At 60.0% G+C, this 17830-nt stretch overlaps 1 protein-coding gene and 1 long non-coding RNA gene across 3 annotated transcripts in view; one reads left to right on the forward strand and one right to left on the reverse strand.

Annotated features, from left to right (window-relative positions):
* Nucleotides 1-9281, reverse strand: part of MAP2K3 (mitogen-activated protein kinase kinase 3) — a 22499-nt gene extending 13218 nt beyond the window's left edge. Inside the window, exon 1 of one of the 2 annotated variants that reach the window (XM_033848637.2) lies at nt 9071-9281. In XM_033848637.2, coding sequence (XP_033704528.1) covers nt 9071-9119 — 49 coding nt within the window. In that variant the 5' untranslated portion in view covers nt 9120-9281. The remainder of the gene's footprint in view (nt 1-9070) is intronic. The other variant, XM_033848638.2, reaches the window with a different exon arrangement.
* Nucleotides 6260-17532, forward strand: LOC117309807 (uncharacterized). The gene is made up of 2 exons (XR_012328623.1): nt 6260-7085; nt 7896-17532. It is a non-coding gene; the product is annotated as an uncharacterized lncRNA (long non-coding RNA).
* Nucleotides 17533-17830: the final 298 nt, after the last annotated feature.

A 17830-nucleotide genomic window follows, 5' to 3' on the forward strand; every position in this document is an offset into this window, starting at 1 on the left:
CTTGGGGAAACTGAGGCTCGGAGATGGAGTCACTGCACGTTAGTCAAGGGTCTGGCCAGGAGTCACACCTGGAGACCCCAAGAGGCCAGGCCAGCGGCTCACAGCGCCCCTCCTGCAAGGAGGAAGGGACAGGCCTGTCACGCCCCCCCAAGGGAAGCCAGCACATTCCACACGCCAAGAGGAAAACAGAAAAGCCGGGGCTTCGGTTCCTGAGGCCACTCCTGCGCTGCCCCGGGTCAGACTCAGTCACCACCAGGCCCCAAGGTGGCGCAGGGGTCCACGGCGTGCGGACGCCACAGGCCAGGCCAGAGGAAGCCCAGCTCTGCAGCCCGGCTGGAGCCCGGCACAGCGCCCTCCTGCCCGCACCTCTACTTCTCACCCGCTCGGAGGTGCACCTGCCACCCGAAAAGGCAAGGCCGAGGGTCTGGCACACAGTAGGCGGCCCTCTACTGGCCCACAGGTGGACACCACAGTTATCATCAGCGCCTCTGCAGAGGTGAAAAAAATCCATGCTAAGGAGTGAGAAATACGGGTGGCTTTTATTCTTGACTTGATGCTATTTTGTAACCAGAAAATAAAACATTTTAAGTTAAGAGGCAACAATCCACGTGGGGGTGTCCGGGGCTCACAGCCGCAGGCCCTCCTGCGCCTTCTCTGCTCTCAGCCCCCTTTCCACCTTTCTTGGGCTCAGCCTGCACACCCACGGCCCGCCCCGGGCTTTGGGAACGTCCCCCTGACAAGCTTCAGTCTCCCTGCCTGTGGCTGCAGTGTTGGTGGGGGGGAGGGGAGGAGGGCGAGGACCCCCTGCCTGTCAGGGTCCCCGGGCCTACGTCTAGAGTGACACAACTGGGTCTGCGGGGCGGCCAGAAACAGGACACCGGCCCCTCCCACCGTCTGCTCCGGGCCAGGGCTGCCCAGGTGCAGGCCACTGTGGCGACTGTCACCACGACAAACAGACTTTGTGGGCTGCCACCAGCAAAGCACGACGAGCCCGCCAGCTCCCGGTGCAGGAGCGCACAGTACCGGGTGCCTGTGTCCTCGTCCGCGCCGGCCTTCCAGGGGAGCCACAGGAGGCCACGAGGACTCCAGCCATGACCTGATGAGCCACCGTCGTTCCCAGCTCAGGGCCTTTCCTGGTTCTGTTCCCTCTGCCCAGAATGCTCTTCCCTGCAACTCTGTCCCAGCTGACGTGAGCCTCAGCTTCTGCCTGTTCAGTGCAGCGAAGCGCCCTTGTTAACTGGCTCTCCCGCGTCCAGCCGGCTCCACACAAGTCACAGCCCTGTAGGTACATCTCAGAGGCAGCACTGACTCTGGAGCCAGGCAGCCCGGGCTCAAACTGCAAAGCTGCCACTTCCTACCTGGGTGTCCTCAGGCAAACGACTTCACCTCTCTGGGCCTCAACTGTGACGTGGGGACAACGGACCGACCTCGCACGGGTATCAGCGCATCCCGCGCGGTCCAGTCCCCTGCCTTAGTGGTCCTGGCGCGAGGAAGATTAGACTGAGCCACCTGGAAACGCGTGGGACCCAAGCTAACACGGGGCCCGCAGCCCCGACGGCCGCTCTGTCAACACCCTCAGCAGCCCCGGAGCGTCTTCACGGGTCTGCTGCACCGAGAGGGTCGGAGAGGAGGCACCAGGCGAGGTCACAGCAAGCGTCTGGTGGGGAGCAGACCCTGAGCGGGGCCTGGGGAGATTCCAACAAAACGGCCGTGCCCGGCTCTCAGGCTGCGGCCGCGGCGGGGGGCAGGGCAGACAGCCCCGCACCACGGGCCCTGCCGGGCCTCGCGCGCACGGGAGCCCCACACCCCGCCACGTTCTGTCTCATCCCCGACGAAAGCAGCACCGGCTCCCACTTTGTTATTCCCGCCTCCTACTTTTGGATATTTGGGGTGCCTCTCGTGCTTTCCAATCCTGCTGGAGACGTCCTGGGTCCCCCAGGTCCGTGCCCATCAGGTAAGTAAGCGCATGCCACCACGGAGGTGTCAGAGGCCAGATGTCCAAGGACGCCCCCGCCCCCGCCTGGCCCTGCCCCCAGCTGGCCACCTCTATCCTGTGGGGGTCCCACAGAGAGAGACCAACCAGGCCAACCCGCTCCCACTGCTCAAGTGGGCAAGCTGAGGCCCCGAGACGCAGAGGCTTTCGGGGGGCAGTACATTGACCTGCACCAAGCTAAGCCAAGGCCCACACCCACCCCCGATATCGTGATCCCCCCGTTACCGCTCTGCGGGGGGAGAGGCAGGCACAGGAGGGACGTCCCCTCACACCGGCTCCCCAGCTCTGCAGTGGCCTTTCCCCAAGGTCCCGCAGAGGGGAGGGCTCTCCGTTTCCTGGGAGCCTCCACGGGCCAGGCCCGCACCCGCCACGGTGCCCTTAGCACCGAGCCCACAGGGGAGTGCCAGGCTGGGCGGGCGGCCGCTCAACCCAGCAGCCCTGCCCTGTGCCCCCACAGCGGCACGGTGGCCCCCGGGCCAGGCCCTGGCCTCAGAGGCCTTCGGCATCCCTCGTCCCCCCCACCTCCAGGGCCCTTCTCATCTGCAGAGCCCGTGGGGAGGGTCCCAAGCCCACCCAGCTCACAGCATCCGTCCCTTCAGCAGTGAGCAGACAGGGCCCCGCCCTCCCAGGATCACGCTCTAACCACAGCCACATGGCAAAGCCTGAAGACATTCTGCTGTCACAACTTGGGATGCTACTGGTATCTGGTGGGTAGAGGCCAGAGGTGCTGCCCCACAAGCCAGAACGATCCGGCCCTAGACGCCCGGGGCTGGGGAGAGACAGGGCCACAGACAAAGCCAACTAACAAAGTCCGGGTACACACCATTTACGTCGATTTCCACAGTGCTAAGTGCTCTGAAGAAAAGGGAAGCAGGGGACCCTGCGGAGGTGAGATCTGAGCTGAGGCTGACGGGGAAGAGGAGGCAACCTGGAGAGCTCTGCAGCGGGGGAATCCAGGCAGGGGGCTCGGGCTGGAAGTGCCCGCAGACTCACCCAGCAACGGTCCAACCACACTATCCGGGTCTGCGCAGGGCAACTCGGGCCGGGACGAGCTGGGCTGCAGTGAGAGGGGGTGGCGTGGGCCGGAGGCCCAGACCCAGGTGCACAGAAGAACAAAGGGCAGGAGACATTCTCCAGCGCCCGCGCCGAGCGGCCTCGGGCAGCCTCCCATCCAGGCCTCAGCAGCCGCTGACCGCCAACGCCGGGGAAGCAGCGACCTAGGGAGGCACAGCGATGCCCCGTGGCCCCCTTTTTACTTCCTGGTGGCACCCAAACACCTCCGCGGACATCCGAGGCCCTTCACTTGTCCCTTCGTGCCCACTGGCTCGTGCAAACCTTAAGACAAACCCTCGAAGCTGCACAGTGACGCAGACGAGGCAACTCAGGGCTGTGGTACAGCTGCGCAGTCCGAGCACTGAGCCGCTTGGGCTGAACGTTCACTTGAAGCAACAGTAATAACAGCTGCAGGCACTCAGACACGCTAACCCTGAGGCCCCATACTTAGTGCTGCCACGTGTTAACACGCTGAATCCTCCACGCAGGTCCCGGTATCACCCCCGCAGTGCAGCGCCTGATCGCCAGCCAGCTCTAGCCGCTCCCCCAACACCGCTACACACCAATGCTGGTCCCACGGACCATGGCGTGGACACCGGCCTGGGGCTCCTGCAGGCCAGTGAGCTTAACGACACCACACGTACATTAGGGCTTGATTTAAAACAATAATACAGGGCTTCCCTGGTGGCGCAGTGGTTGAGAGTCCGCCTGCCGATGCAGGGGATGTGGGTTCGTGCCCCGGTCCGGGAGGATCCCACATGCCGCGGAGCGGCTGGGCCCATGACCCATGGCTGCTGAGCCTGCGCGTCCAGAGCCTGTGCTCCGCAGCGGGAGAGGCCACAACAGTGAGAGGCCCGAGTACCGCAAAAAAAAAAAAAGAAAACAATAATACAGAAATGATGAGCACACGCATCAGGACGGTTGTCAGGGAGAGGCAACGCTGAAGGGCTGCAGGCGCACAGTAAGCTGAGATTTCTTTAGCTGGGTGTTGGGTATACAGAATTCACTTTTCTTTATTCTTTAAAACGTACAGGTACATTCCATATATCCCTCCGGTGTCTGCTCTGACAGGGCAGAAGGGCCAGTGCAGAGAGGCCCAGGGCGAGCACCAGGGGAGAGGGGCGACTGGACACGCCTCCCAGAGAAGCCAGGGCAGCCCCTGGATGCCAGCTCAGCCTGCAAGGACACCCCAGAGAGGACCTCAGGACAGGGGGAGGGTGACAGGGACCTGTGCCCAGGACTGGGGGGAGGGGCAGGGGGAAGCCCTGTCAGGGTGAGCCTGGTGACCCCCTCTGGGGTGGAACATGGGCCCAAGCGTGGTGTCTGAGCTGCAGAGGGGCTGCCTCCCAGCCCTCCCTGCTCTTCACGCCCTTTACAAGAGTCTTTGGGGGGTTTCCACGGCCACTGCTGGGGAAGCAGGCCTGACCACAGGGGCCACACCGAGAGGCCCGGCCAGTCCCGGGAAGGTGATGAGCCCCAGCGTGGGAAGCTGAGCTCAGGGAGGCCCGCCCCGTCGCCGCACCCAGCTGGGACAGGGCCCTGCGTGGCGTTCTTCTTCTGGGACCCAACAGTGTCCCCTCCCAAGACGCTGACGATGCTCCCCACAGCGGCCTAGGCCCCGCCCAGCTGCTCCCCACTCAGCTCAGCCCTGCCGCCCACCGACACGGAGGCCTTGGAGCTGGACCCTCAGAACCACTTCCCCCGCGGCCTCCTTCCGCTCCGCGCTTAGGGCGCTCTCCACCTACCCCTGCGCTCCTGCAGCAGGTGCCCCGCCTGGCCCTGACGGAGCTCCACCCACTGAGGGGCTGGCCTAGGAGGCTCCCACCCTCCCAACTCCCGGTCCCACACGCCCCCATGCTGCAGGGGACGCCGATGTGCAGGCCGAGGCAGGCCCGCCGTCCTCTCCGTTCCCCGCGAGCCCTCCCCAGGAAGGCCCAAGAGGCAATGAAGCTCCCAGCTCCAGCTTGGGGAGCAGTGGGGAAAGAACCTGGTATATTCTAGCTGCCATTACAGGGCCCTGCAGCCAGAGTCGTGTCACAGAGCTTCAAGTCCATCACCAGAGGTCCCCATGCTGGCATTCATCCAGCAACGAACAACTGAACCACCGTAACGATGAGAAAATAACAACAGGTGACATTTGTTTGACAAACACCATCTCCCACCTTTACCACCACCCTGTGCGGGGCTGTTTTCTCCCACTTTACAGAAGAGGAGACTGAGGGTCAGAGAGGGCACGTGAGGAAGTTGGGAAGCAGTGGAGCAAGTGAGAATTTGAACCCCCGAGCCCAGGCTCTGCCCTACTTCCTGTCTCGCTGAGGTTCTTTGTGGGCAGAGGGCAGTCTCGCTGTTCCCAGGACCCGACACTTAGTAAGAGTGGAATGAGGCTGTCTACACCTGTCCTCGCGGCTGCCGGCAAGACGGCACGCAGGGTTCCCACTCCCATTTTGCAGGTGAAGAAACCGAGGCCTCACATCCGAGAGCCGGGCGGTGCCAGGGGACTGAAAGCATTTACAGCAGGCAGCGGACGTCCAATGTCACAGCGAAGGGGCTGAGCTGGCATCTGACGGCAGAGTCTTCACCTCTGCACAGCCCTGTCTCCCAAGAGCCCAGGGGACCCTGCACCACCTCTGCTCCTCGGCCGCCCGCGGCCCCCGGGAGCACATCGGAGCCGGAGGAGGCCCTGGGCCAAGGGCGGGAAACGGCCGCTGCTCCCTGGACAGAGGAAGCAGGGCCCTTGCCTAACAGAGGAAGTTCCGGGGGGGTGGGCGCAGGGCCAGGAGGGGGCTCCCGGCTCTATCCCAGGTCCAGGAGGGGGGCCACCTCCGTGCCCAGCTCCGGGCTACAGGCTGCCCGAGAGGTGGGGACTTCCAGCCCCCTCCCACCCACCAGCGGCCAGGCACTGGCCCTTTAAGCTGCAGCCAGCCGGCTGGCGTGCCCCACGGGTGAGTCAGCGCCCAGTGCCCGCTGACTCACGCCGGAAGCCTTCCGCTGCCCCGGCCCTCTCCCCACACAAGCGACTGAGAACTTTGCTCCCTTCAGGCCCTGAGCCACAGGTTGGCGGATAGTTTCCTGTGCGTCACGCCAGGGGTGGGGGAAGTCCCCAAGTGCCACCTTCCAATCTTTCCGAGAGCCAGGACAGGACAGGACAGGACAGGGCAGGTCAGGGGAGGGCAGCTGCACAGCAGGAAGGGCCGGGACGCGGTGCTCCTGCAGCCTCAGTGTCACCGTCAGGCATCCGGGAGCCACTTGAGGATCAACCAGGAAGTGCCCAAGGGGGCAGCACTCACGGTGCAGTGGGGGCACCCCAAGGACAAACGTGGCCAGAGGCAGCAGACCCAGACTGTGCCGACCGAACGTGCCCCTGCCCTCTGGCCGCGGCTGCCCTCGGCCTCTGATCCCAGGCAGAGATGGCATGTGGGCGAGGAAGCGGGGAAAACGGCAGGGCTGTAGGGCCTGGGGCCTCGCGCACTCCCGGAAAACTCCCAAGGGCTGTGGCACGGAGGACGGGGCAGGGCACCCCTGCAGGGCAGGAAGCTTAGAGGCAAAGCTCCCTAAGGTCGAGCACGAACCACATCCTGCTTGGTCCAAATTCCTCGAGAAGGTGGCGAGAAGGACAGACTGTGGCCTGTGCCCAGGACACGGAGGGCTGGGTCAAGCCACTCCTCCCAGCTGACCTCAGTTTTGTCACCTGACAAATGGGCCGGACCGCAGAGAGTATGAAATGTGCCAGCTATAAAGGGCTCTGCACACAGGAGACATCACCTCTGCTCAGTCCGTCCTCCAGGTCAGGCATGGGCTAGAGGAGATGCCTCAGAACAGAGGTGTGACGGGGGAGGGGGAGCATCCCACCAGCTCAGCCCAAGCACCCATCACAGAAATGGGACACAGAAGAGCGCTGAGCCCTAGAACAGCAGCTCCATCTGTCACAGCTGTGTGACCTCAAGCAAGGCAACGAACACCTCTGAGCCTCAGCTTCCTCGTCTGCGAATGGGGCTGTGAGCAATAAACGGGCTAGCGCACGGCACACGGAAAAACCTTGGTAAGTGGGAGCTCTTGGGATTTTTGGCAAGAGGTCATTATGGCTTCCCCACCACATGCTGCCACAGACCCCAAAGAGGATGACAGCGTCCCCACCCAATATCATCTGTTACCTGGACCCACAGACTGGAAATGCATCCCGGCCCTCTCTCTGCAGAGAGGCTCAGAGAAGGCAATGCCGGGACTCAGGTCACACAGCATTTGAGTGTTTCCCCAAAGTGCTTTATTCCTTCACACCCATGACCCTTCTCCCTTCCCAACCCTGCAACTTTAATTTTTATTTTGATGAGGCATTCCCTGCCTGGAAGAGCTGAAGGGCCTTCAAAAACAAACACTGCTTCCAACCTCTTCTTTCCACCCATGAAAACACTGTGGCCCAGAGAGGCTGATGGACCTGCCCGAGGTCTCACAGCGCTGGCCAGGCCAGGCCTACACCTGGATCTGGGGAAAAGAAGTGTCTGATTTCCCGGTTCCCAAGCTCCACGAGGTCTGCGCAGTCCAAGTCCCTCCCCAGCCGTCTTCCCCCTCGAGTGCCTCCTGGGTTACTCACAGTGGTTGGGCAACGGTCAGGGATCCGGCCTCCCACTTATGTAAGACGTAATTACCCTGCCCACCCGGCTGGCTGGGCTCTGGCCCCAGCCACAGCAGCCGCCAGGAGCAGGGGCAGCGAAGGACCCACACCCTCCCCAGGACCCCACAAGCCCTCCAGCTGCCTGGGCTCGCCCAACCGCAGAGAAAAAGAGGCAGAGACAACCCCTGATTAGGGGCCCCCTAAGTACCAGCCGCTACCTTTCTCCCCCTCACTCTGCAGCTACAGCCCAACGGAGGCAAGGCCTGGATCCCACATGGCTGAGGCCTTTCCAGCGAGAAGAATGGTAACAGTAATAAAACGCAGCAAGTACCCCTTCCCCAGCACCTCTGAGCTCTTCATCTCATCACCCACACTTGCCTAGAGCTCTTTAGTATTCACTGTCTCACATCCTATGCCAGGAGTCCACGGAAGGTAGGTGTGATAAAGGAACCGAGGCCCAGAGACAGCAAGTTAGCGAGCCGCGGGCAGCCCATTCATTACGGCTGCGTCCGGTTTGGAACTCTCTCACACAGCCCAGCCCGCTGAGACTCCGACATGCCAAAAACATCCTTTCCTCTTCCTGCCAAAAAAAATCCCCCTTTCGCCCTCCAAGTCTCATCCTCCCCCTCTGCATGACAAAGCCTGCTGCCGCAGCCGCCACCTCACAGACATTTCCAGGAAGGCCGGCTGCCTGCAGAAAACAAGAGCAAGCCCATCGCAGGGCCAGCACCCACCGGGCAGCCAGCCCAGGACCCACAGGCAGCGTCAGAGGTGAGCACCGCCCCCCCGCCCGCCCCCGTGCACAGAGAAGCTTGCAAGTCCAGATGAGGGAGCCGATGGAGAGGCCATGCAGTAGGGTGGGGTGGGAGGCCAAGAGAGGCTCCCCGGAAGACAGGGCTGCAGACAGAGCTGCAGGACGGGGTGCAGGCCGCCAGGGATGGGGCAATGTGTGACCTAGGAGGGTGGAGAGCCTTGGGGGAGAGGACGGGGAGCTCTGAGCTGGACCGTGGCCAGGGCAGCCACACGGGAGGGGGCGTTTACAGAGAGATCCGCAGCAGGGGAGCACCACTGGGGGCCCAGACTGGATACAGCCCTGGGACCCGGGAGTGGAAGGGGGCTGGATGCAAGATCAGAGTGAATCCCACCTGGGTCCAGCTGAGAGACCCAGACTGGGAGAGTTCCTGTCCAAGGTGCAGTTAAGGCCCAAAGTGGGAGGTCCAAGCAAGGTTCCTGACCTGGAACGGGGTGATCAGAACGAGACCCTCTCCCGACTTCGGGCCTGGGTGCAGCCCCAAGGCCTAAACTGGGGTCCGGCTGGGCCCGGGACCTAAGGGAGGCGTTCCGGGCAGGGGAGCTGCCCGGGTGCAGGCCGGGGGACCGCGCAGAGGTCGGGTCCGCAGCCCGGGCGTTCCTACCTTTGGATGCGGGCACACCGGCGGGCTGGCTCGCGGCAGGAGATTCCATGGTGCAGGCGGGTCGGGGCGGCGGCGGGACTAGTCCAGGGGGCGGCGAGCTCGGCCCGGGCGGAGCACGCTCATGGCTGCGGGCGGGTGGCCCGGGCGGCTAGCAGGGCGTCGGCCGGTACGCGTCCGCGGCGGGCGGCGGCGGGGCCAGACTGGGCAGCGCGGCGGGGGCCCCGGCCGGACGGCGCCGACGCAGGCCCCGCCCCGCACACCCATTGGCCCGCCGGTCTCCGTGCCCGGCCCCTGCCTATCAATCGCCGGCCGGGGCCTGCCCGTCAAGCTCAAGCCTCGCCCTCCATTGGCCCGGGGTACGGCTCCTCCCACCGCCTGTCAAACCCGCCCACCACCGGGAAACCCGTCAGGCCCCGCCCCCCAGGCCCCGGCGGGTCCCTCCCGCTGCCTGTCCGGACGCAAGCCCCGCCCACTCCCGGGCCCCGCCTCACGCGCGCTGGCTCCTGTGCGCAGAAACCCTGGGAACCCCTGGCCCGCCCAGCTGCGGCCCCGGGGAGCGGGAAGGCGGGTGCTGCGGGGGTCAAAGTGCACCCCCCGGGTGGGGCCAGGGTCAGATCCCGCTTCGACTACTTCCTAGCGGGGCTGACCTGGGCAACTCAGGTCACCCCGGAGCTTGTTTTCGCGTCCGCGCCTCCGGTCGCAGCTGGTGGAAAGGGACCTGGGCTACCGCGGACACTCAGGAGGTGTTTGTTGACTATTCAGTCCGGACGGGCCAGCCCTCCCTTCGGCTCCCACGTGGAGCCTTGGAGGATTTCGGGAGCCACTGACCAATCTGGCAGTGGGACCAGGTCACTAGGATGGACACCCTGGCAAACGTCACAGGGTCAGTCCCTCGCTTCACGCGGGCGTGAGTGTGTGACCTGCCAGGAGCCTCACATGAGGGAAGCAGATTCCACCACCTTCTTGTAAGGTGCCCTCCCACTTGTAAGATGGGGTGACAGCAGGGCCTACCCACACAGTGATGGGGAGGGCAAGATGAGATAAGGGGAGGCCTGCTAATTGTCATTATTTCCTCCTGCATCCCCAGGCAGTAGGAGGAAAGGCATGAGCTATGGACTCATCAGGTTAGAGGTTCAAATGCCAACCCTGCCACTCAGAGACATCCTGAGCCACTCCGTGCCTGTTGACGTACCTGTGCCACGGGGACAGGGCGGCCTCTCCAAAGTCGGTTCACAAGTGCAAGCTTGGAAGTTCCTGGCTTAGGTCCTGGCACTCACTAGGTGCCCAGCAAATGTTTTTAAAATTCCTACAGGAAGCTGACCCGGCCTCACAACACCTGGGTGTCTGGAGTGGCCCAGGGCGCTCGGTCCCAAATGGGTCCTGCTGCTTTTCTATCTGCAAAATGGGCCCCAGCAGCAGATACCTCCCTAGTGGGACTGCAGGCCTGGTCTGGTGGGTTTTCTGGGTTCGGGCCCCTGCCAACCACTTGGACTCCTGCTCCCCTCGTGCTCCCTGTCACCCCCTCCGCTCCATGCCATATGCAAGGGTTCTCAGTGCTGCCCCTTGTACACGCCAATACCGGTCCTGCCTCACGGTCTGTGCCTCTGCTGTTCCCTCTGCCTGAAACATCTTTCTCCCCCACCCTCCCACCGTGACTGCTGGGGCTGGTCCCTTTCATCCTGCAGGCCTCCTCTTAAATGAACTCCCCTAAGAGGCTTTCCGGCCATACCCCCAAACCAGTTGTAATTCTCTGCACAGCATTCATGCCACCAATGCCTTTCCTATTTCCTCTGCTTTTAATCTGACTCTTAATCTGGACGGTCAGCGCCTCCTGGGCGGGGATCTGGCCAACTCACTCGCTTTGGGGCATTCCTGATGCACAGCCCAGGGCCTGGCACATAGTAGGCCAGGAAAAATGTTTGAGGAATGAGCAAAGGACAGACAGAAAGCATGCCACAGACATTGGGAGCAACTCTAGTCCCATGCTGGCCTGCTCCTATGACTCAGACGAGGCCCTGCCGTTGGAGGAGGTGACGGTTAGTCAGGGAGCCTGACAGACAGCCCAAGAATCACAAAACTCCATGTGGGCTGCTATAAATAGATGCATGAGCAAGAGACCCAGGACGGTGCCAGGCTCCACCTAGGTGAGGTCGGGAAGGCTCCTCAGAGGAGGTGACTTTGAGACTGGACCTTTAAGGACCAGTAGGAGCTTGTGAGCTCGTGAGGCAGAGAAGCAAGAAACAGTCTCCCTGTAGAGGGTTGGTGCTGTGCAAGGGGCCCCGTGTGAGGGCCCGGTGGGGAGGCAGGGCTCCGTCGTCCCTTCCTCGCTGGTTGCAGCTCCATGACCACTCAGAAACCAGAAGGGATATTGGACAGGGTCCCTGTAACAGGCTGCTTCTTGCCCTGACTCCTAGAAGATAGGTCCCCAACACCCTTCTCCGTGGACTCAGTGAAAGGGGTGTGGTCAGATCAGGATCTGGGTGTGAGCTGAGGTGGGCGGGGCCTGGGGTTACCAAGGGCTGGAGAGAGGATGTCTGCGCCCGGGATGGCGGGAGCTCGTCCCTTCATTAACTCGACAGCTCCGTAGTGAGCACTGACTGTGTGCCTGGCGCTGAGGGCACGACGTTGAAGAGACAGACACAAGGCCCTGCCCTCTGGGAGGTGACTGGTGGACGAAACACACAAGCGAAATGCCCAAATTAAATTATAGTCGCCGGAGGATCTGCTACCGGGAAAGAAGAGAAGGGGACTGGCGTGCGTCTGAGGGTGGGGCTGTAATTTTAAAGAGGGAGGACAAGCCTCACCGGCAGGTGACATGTAAGCAAAGACCTGAGCAGGTGAGGGAGGTGTCATGAGGGTGTGGGGAAGAGCATTCCAGGGGGAGGAAACAGCGTGTGCAAAGGCCTTGAGGTGGATGGCCGGTGGGAGAGGAACAGGCGGGAGCAGCGGGGGATGAGGGCCCTGCGCTCACCTCTATTCACCCCTGCACGTGCTCACTCATGCCCTCGCCCCCCACCCCCCCAGCTCACACCCAAGTTCACACACCGCCACGTGCATGCACGTGGCCACGACACATGCACACGCTTGTGAGCACGGCGGGGTGCGGCCACGCAGGCTCAGGCACGTGCACAGATACCACAAACACGCGCACACACACAGACACACACACCGCACACGGCTCTGACTCCGCAAGGGCCCCCTCAGCTTGCGCCCACAGTGCCCTCTGGTGGCCAGCCCTGGCATGGCGGCTGGACGTGAGCTGGTCACTCTACAGAGCCCTGGGCACTTCCGGGACCTCGTCTTCTCCCCCTCCCCCTCCCCGTGCTTCCTGCCCCCAGTTCCTCCACAGCAGCCAGAGCGCCTTCCAGAACACGGCTGGTCAAGCTCAAACGCTGCCGAGGCTCACTCAGCGGAGAGCCTCCCCAGGCTCTCCCCAGTCCAGCCACTCCCAACCCCAGCTCTCCTCCCTGAACATTTCTTTGCAAAGGCTGTTCCCTCAGCTTGGAATGCTCTTCCCTGCCTTCTCCACCTGACTCATTCCTATCCCTCAAAGCCTACTTCTGAAACAGGGAGGGGAGGCTCTCCCTGACACTGCCCCCTGGGAGCCCATCTCTGCCAGCGGCGGAAACCCCACCTGCGTCTCCAGCAGAATCGAGCCCCTACTATGTGCTAATCCCTTGAAGCTCATGATTCTGTGGACTCACTAGAATCAAGCTGCATGGGGGCTGTGACTTTGCTCTGGTCACTGCAGTGTCCCCGCACACTGCAGGTGTGCAGTGAACAGCTGTGGAAAGGAGGAGCTCACAGTACTGCAGCAAGGGGCAGCTGTTATCATCATCCCAGTGTAACAGATGAGAAGTGGAGGCTCAGAGAGGGGCTGAAGGCTGCTGGCAATGGCAGAGCTGTTGTTGGAATGGTCAGACGGAGACAGAGTTTTCCCTGCCCAAGCTTCCATTAATTAAAGTAGTTTGCGACACCCTCCTTCTGGGCAAATCACATCGCCCTTGAACTCCCTCCACCGCTTTCTGGGAAGATGCCAAGCGCTTCGCTTCTGACTGAGCCCTCAGGTATATCCTGCCTAGGACCCTTCCCGGCTGCACAGAAACCCTGAGGCTTTCCCCCCAGGAAATCTTCCAGGCAGCCAGGGGCTCAGGGCATCCCAGGAGCCCTGGCCCGGAGCCTGTGTGTCCCCAGGCCCTCACACATAGCACTTCACGCCCGGGAGGCAGGGCCAGGGGTTCACTGACACGCGTTATACTCCAAGCCCAAGACTTGACGTGACCCGGCAAGGCCAGTGTGGTTAGACCTTCATCTCACAGACAAGGAAACTGAGGCCCAAGTCTTCAAGCAGCTGGCCCAGGTTCCACTGCCAGGTAGAACAAAGCCAGGCTTTTAGCCCTGGTCAGGAGCAGCCTGCCGTGTATCAGGCATTTTACTAGCAGGCTCAAGCCTGCCCCCTAGAATCCAGGGCCTGAGAGATGTCCTCATCACTGTGGTTTGGGGGAGAAGTACTGCAAACACAGAGACAAGCCACATTCCCAAGATCACAGGACCAGGGAGAAGAGAGAAAGAATTGTGTCCGGACCGGGCTGACTCCACGATCCACACACAGCCCAGTATCTGCCTGCAAAGGGCTGTTTTCCAATCTGAGGGGAGTCCTGGCTCCACCAGGATGGAGGTGAGTGACCTTAAGCCAATCACCTGTCTCAGCCAGGCCTTGGAGGTGATCACATCCATTCTCACTAGAGTTTGTGTCCCCTTTCAGCCATCCCCAAGCCTGGGCTTACATCCCTTCTCTGATGAGGGGTTCACCCTCTCACTGGCAGTGTCTTCCATTCCCAGGAAACTCTGCCCATTACCAGCTTCTTCCTTAAGTTATGCTGAAATCGCCTCTTGAAGATCCCAGGCTCAACTCCATCCATCCATTCAACACATATTTCCTGAACATCTATTTTTGCCTGACACCATGTTACATGCTGAGGGGGCAGTGAAGAGCAAAACAGACAGGGTCCCTGCCGTCATGAAGCCAGCCTTCTGGGGGAGGTTGAAAAAGAAGGAAAATATATCAGTGAAAGTAAATCTATACATTAATTTCAAATAGTGATAAGGGCTAAAAACAAAAGTAAAGCAGGGCAACATGATAGAGAGGCACTGGGGTGGCTCCATTAAATGGGTGGTCAAGGAGGCCTACCTGGAGGAGGTTTCTTCTGAGCTCAAACTTGGGTGACAAAAAAGGAGCTATGTGAAACTGGGTGTAGGAGCCGACTTTAAATAGTCCACGGCACACAGCAGATGCTCAAAGAGAAGGTGAGGGGGACCCCTAATTAACCATGAACTGAACAGAGATATTTTTCTCCCTTCCCTCCCAAAACTCCACTAAAATAAAAGTAAAATAAGAAAACTTTAAGGCACAAACTCACAAGGACAAAGAGAACAGGAAAGGCAATGACAGGGACAGAATCTATAAAACTTTTGAAGCTGTTAAATGAATAGAAAAATGGTAACCAACTTAGGAGAGTAGAGGAAAGTGAAATGAAAGTCTACAGGGGAGGAAGCCAATCTGCGGCCAGACCACCTACAGACAGCCCCTAGAAACAGCAGCCTGGGAGACACCAGGTCCCTCTGGAGGGGAAAGGGCAGGCAGGGATGAAAAGAAAATAAGCTAAGAGTTTGTGAAAGGAGGAGTTCTGCCTTCCAACTTCCCAGAACGAAGGTCATGAGTTCCCAGATTGAAACGATCCCCCTCAATGCCCAGCTGGATGTAAGAAGAAAACAAGGCAATTATCAACTCCTGGAAAAACAAATAACACAAAATAGAAAATGTAGTCATTGGGACTTCCCTGGTGGCACAGTGGTTAAGAATCTGCCTGCCAATGCAGGGGACACGGGTTTGAGCCCTGGTCCGGGAGGATCCCACATGCCGCGGAGCAACTAAGCCCGTGCGCCACAACTACTGAGCCTGCGTTCTAGAGCCTGCCAGCCACAACTACTGAGCCCCCGTGCCACAACTAATGAAGCCCGTGCACCTAGAGCCCGTGCTCTGCAAGAAGAGAAGCCACCGCAATGAGAAGCCCGTGCACCGCAACGAAGAGTAGCCCCCGCTTGACACAACTAGAGAAAGCCTGAGCGCAGCAATGAAGACCCAACACAGCAAAAAATAATTAATTAATTAATTAATTTTTAAAAAAGAAAGAAAAGAAAATGTAGTCATAAAGTACTGCACAGCTCAGCTGGGAACAATATTTACATAATCATAATACGTAAACCAAAACACCAAATGCTGATAGATCCAAAAATTGTGACGAAAAGAGAGTGAGTACTGGGGGCAGGGGAAGTGCAGGGATCCTTGTGGAAGGGACTAAGTCCTTGCCTGTAGTAGGAAGCATCAGATACTGTCTAACACCGAAAAGAGAGAAAAGAAATAGCAATACAAGCATGTGATTGAGAAGTAAGGGGGAACTACAAGGGTTGGAAGCAGTCGCACCAGAATGGCAGCTGAGGGAGGGTCCGTTTGGGTCTCTGCTGCATCCCCAGTGCCTAGAGCCCAGTATACAGTAGGTGCTCAGTTCCTGTTTGTCAGCGGGTGCAAGCAGGTGGCTGCTGGTTTTCTGTTCCTGGTCTCATAGGCCTTGCAGTGCCGTCTGACTTCTAACACTATGTGCCTGCCTCGATCTAATAAGAATTAGAAGTCGCTTGAAGGAACACTTAAAGGCCAGCGTGTCTCGAGTACAGCCCAAGCAGGAGGCGAGGACCGCGGAGTGAGGGCCTGAGGCTACGAGGTCAGCAGGCCCGGGGCGTGGAAAGCCAAAAATGGAATATTTTTAGAAGATCTGGGCTGTCCGGCCTGCCGGCCACCCGCTCAAGAACAAAGACGCAAGTCTCCCAGGAGCCCTGCGGGCCAGACGCCCTCCCACAGCATCGGCGGTGCTGGCCCTGCGACCCCGCCCGGCGCCGCCCTTCTGCCCTCAGCCTGGTTTCCAGCGGAGCCCGAGTGCGGAGCCGGTCGCGTGGGTGCGGGGCCCGCGAGGGGCCCGCCGGGGAGGAATCCGGGCCGACCGGCCATCGGACCCCGAGTCGAGCCCCAGATCAGTCCTGCGTGGTACCCCACGGGGTACTGTGACCAGCGCTTTGCAGCAGAAAATGCTATAAATGTCGAGTTTTTTCTACCAGCGTCTCCCTCCGGCTGCCCAGGCCTAGGGCGAGGGCACGGCCTGGCGCCCTGGGACCGCGGAGCCCCACCGCGAGGAACGTTCTGCTCCCAGACCCTCTCCAGCGGCCGACACGTCGTCCTCTGAAAAGCCAGAGACAGTACAAGTTCAAGTGCTTGAACTTGGAGGGTCACAAACACTCTCGGGTAGAAAGAAGAATTTCCCGCCCTCCCCCCTCGGGCTGCTGGGGGTGGGGTGCCTTGATGCCCAGAGGAAGAAATTCATTTCCTCCCCAGGCCCAGGACTCAGACTGATTCTGACACTTGCTGGGCGGCCCCCAGGATCCCCCAGCTCCTCGGACAAGTGGCTTCCACTGCCCTGGGCCTGGGGGTTATTGTGCTTGGGGCTTAGAGGGCCGAGAGGTGGCAGGGAGGATGCTGGGTCTGGCACCCTCGGAGGTGTCCCTCCACAGGGCTGTTCTCTGAATGACCAGGGCACCAGCTGCATGATAACCTTTTTGTTGGTGGCTGGGCAGGGGAGGAGGGCTCCACGCCGGCCGGGACCACATGCCACAGGCCTGGCTTCCTCTGCTGCTGGTGGGAACACCCGCTTCTGCCAGCCGGTTTGTGGCTTGTTTGAACCACTGGGAAAGTTTGCCCAAAGTTGCAGCCTGGTCCCAGTTGCAAGGGGGGAAGGCAGGAAGTACTCCAGCAGGCCAGCCGTAATGATATCTGGGCCTAAGTTCACAAGGAATGTGTTTATCTTCGGTATGCTTTTCTTTTCAAACATTTCTGCAAGAATTATTTGTTGTTGTTTTTTTAATAAATTTATTTATTTATTTATTTTTAATTTTGGGTGCGTTGGGTCTTTGTTGCTGTGCGTGGGCTTTCTCTAGCTGCGGTGAGCGGGGGCTACTCTTCGTTGCGGTGCACGGGCTTCTCATTGCGGTGGCTTCTCTTGGTGCGGAGCACGGGCTCTAAGCACACGGGCTTCAGTAGTTGTAGCACGTGGGCTTCAGTAGTTGTGGCTCACGGGCTCAGTAGTTGTGGCTTGTGGGCTCTACAGCACAGGCTCAGTAGTTGTGGTGCACGGGCTTAGTTGCTCCGCGGCATGCGGGATCTTTCCGGACCAGGGCTCAAACCCATGTACCCTGCACTGGCAGGCGGATTCTTAACCACTGCGCCAGCAGGGAAGTCCCAAGAATTATTTGTTATTTTTAATATAAATTAAATATATAATATTTTAATATGTTAAAAAAGTCAGTTAATATATTATTTTGATATTTTAATGTAAACAAGCAAAATGACATCATTATTTTTGACTCTGACTGTTCTTTACAACTAAATCCTGCCTCCTACATGCAGCCTTCCTGGATTACCCAAATTGATCCTCATGAGACTTGACACCACGAAGTGACCCAAGACTCTACTCCAGTGGTGTCAGGGGCTGGGTATATGTAGTGGTTTGCGGGGAGCAGATGGTCATGCCCAATGTCCCCTGATTCTAATCCAGCCCCGTAGTTTCACAGGGAAGGGGTAAACAGTGGCTCTAGGGTTTGACCCTGGGCCGAGTTCCAAGACAGCACCGCCTCCGCAGCCCCCAGCCCCTCAGA

Source organism: Tursiops truncatus, chromosome 20, assembly GCF_011762595.2.
Source record: "Tursiops truncatus isolate mTurTru1 chromosome 20, mTurTru1.mat.Y, whole genome shotgun sequence".
In the NCBI taxonomy this organism is placed as follows: Eukaryota; Metazoa; Chordata; class Mammalia; order Artiodactyla; family Delphinidae; genus Tursiops; species Tursiops truncatus.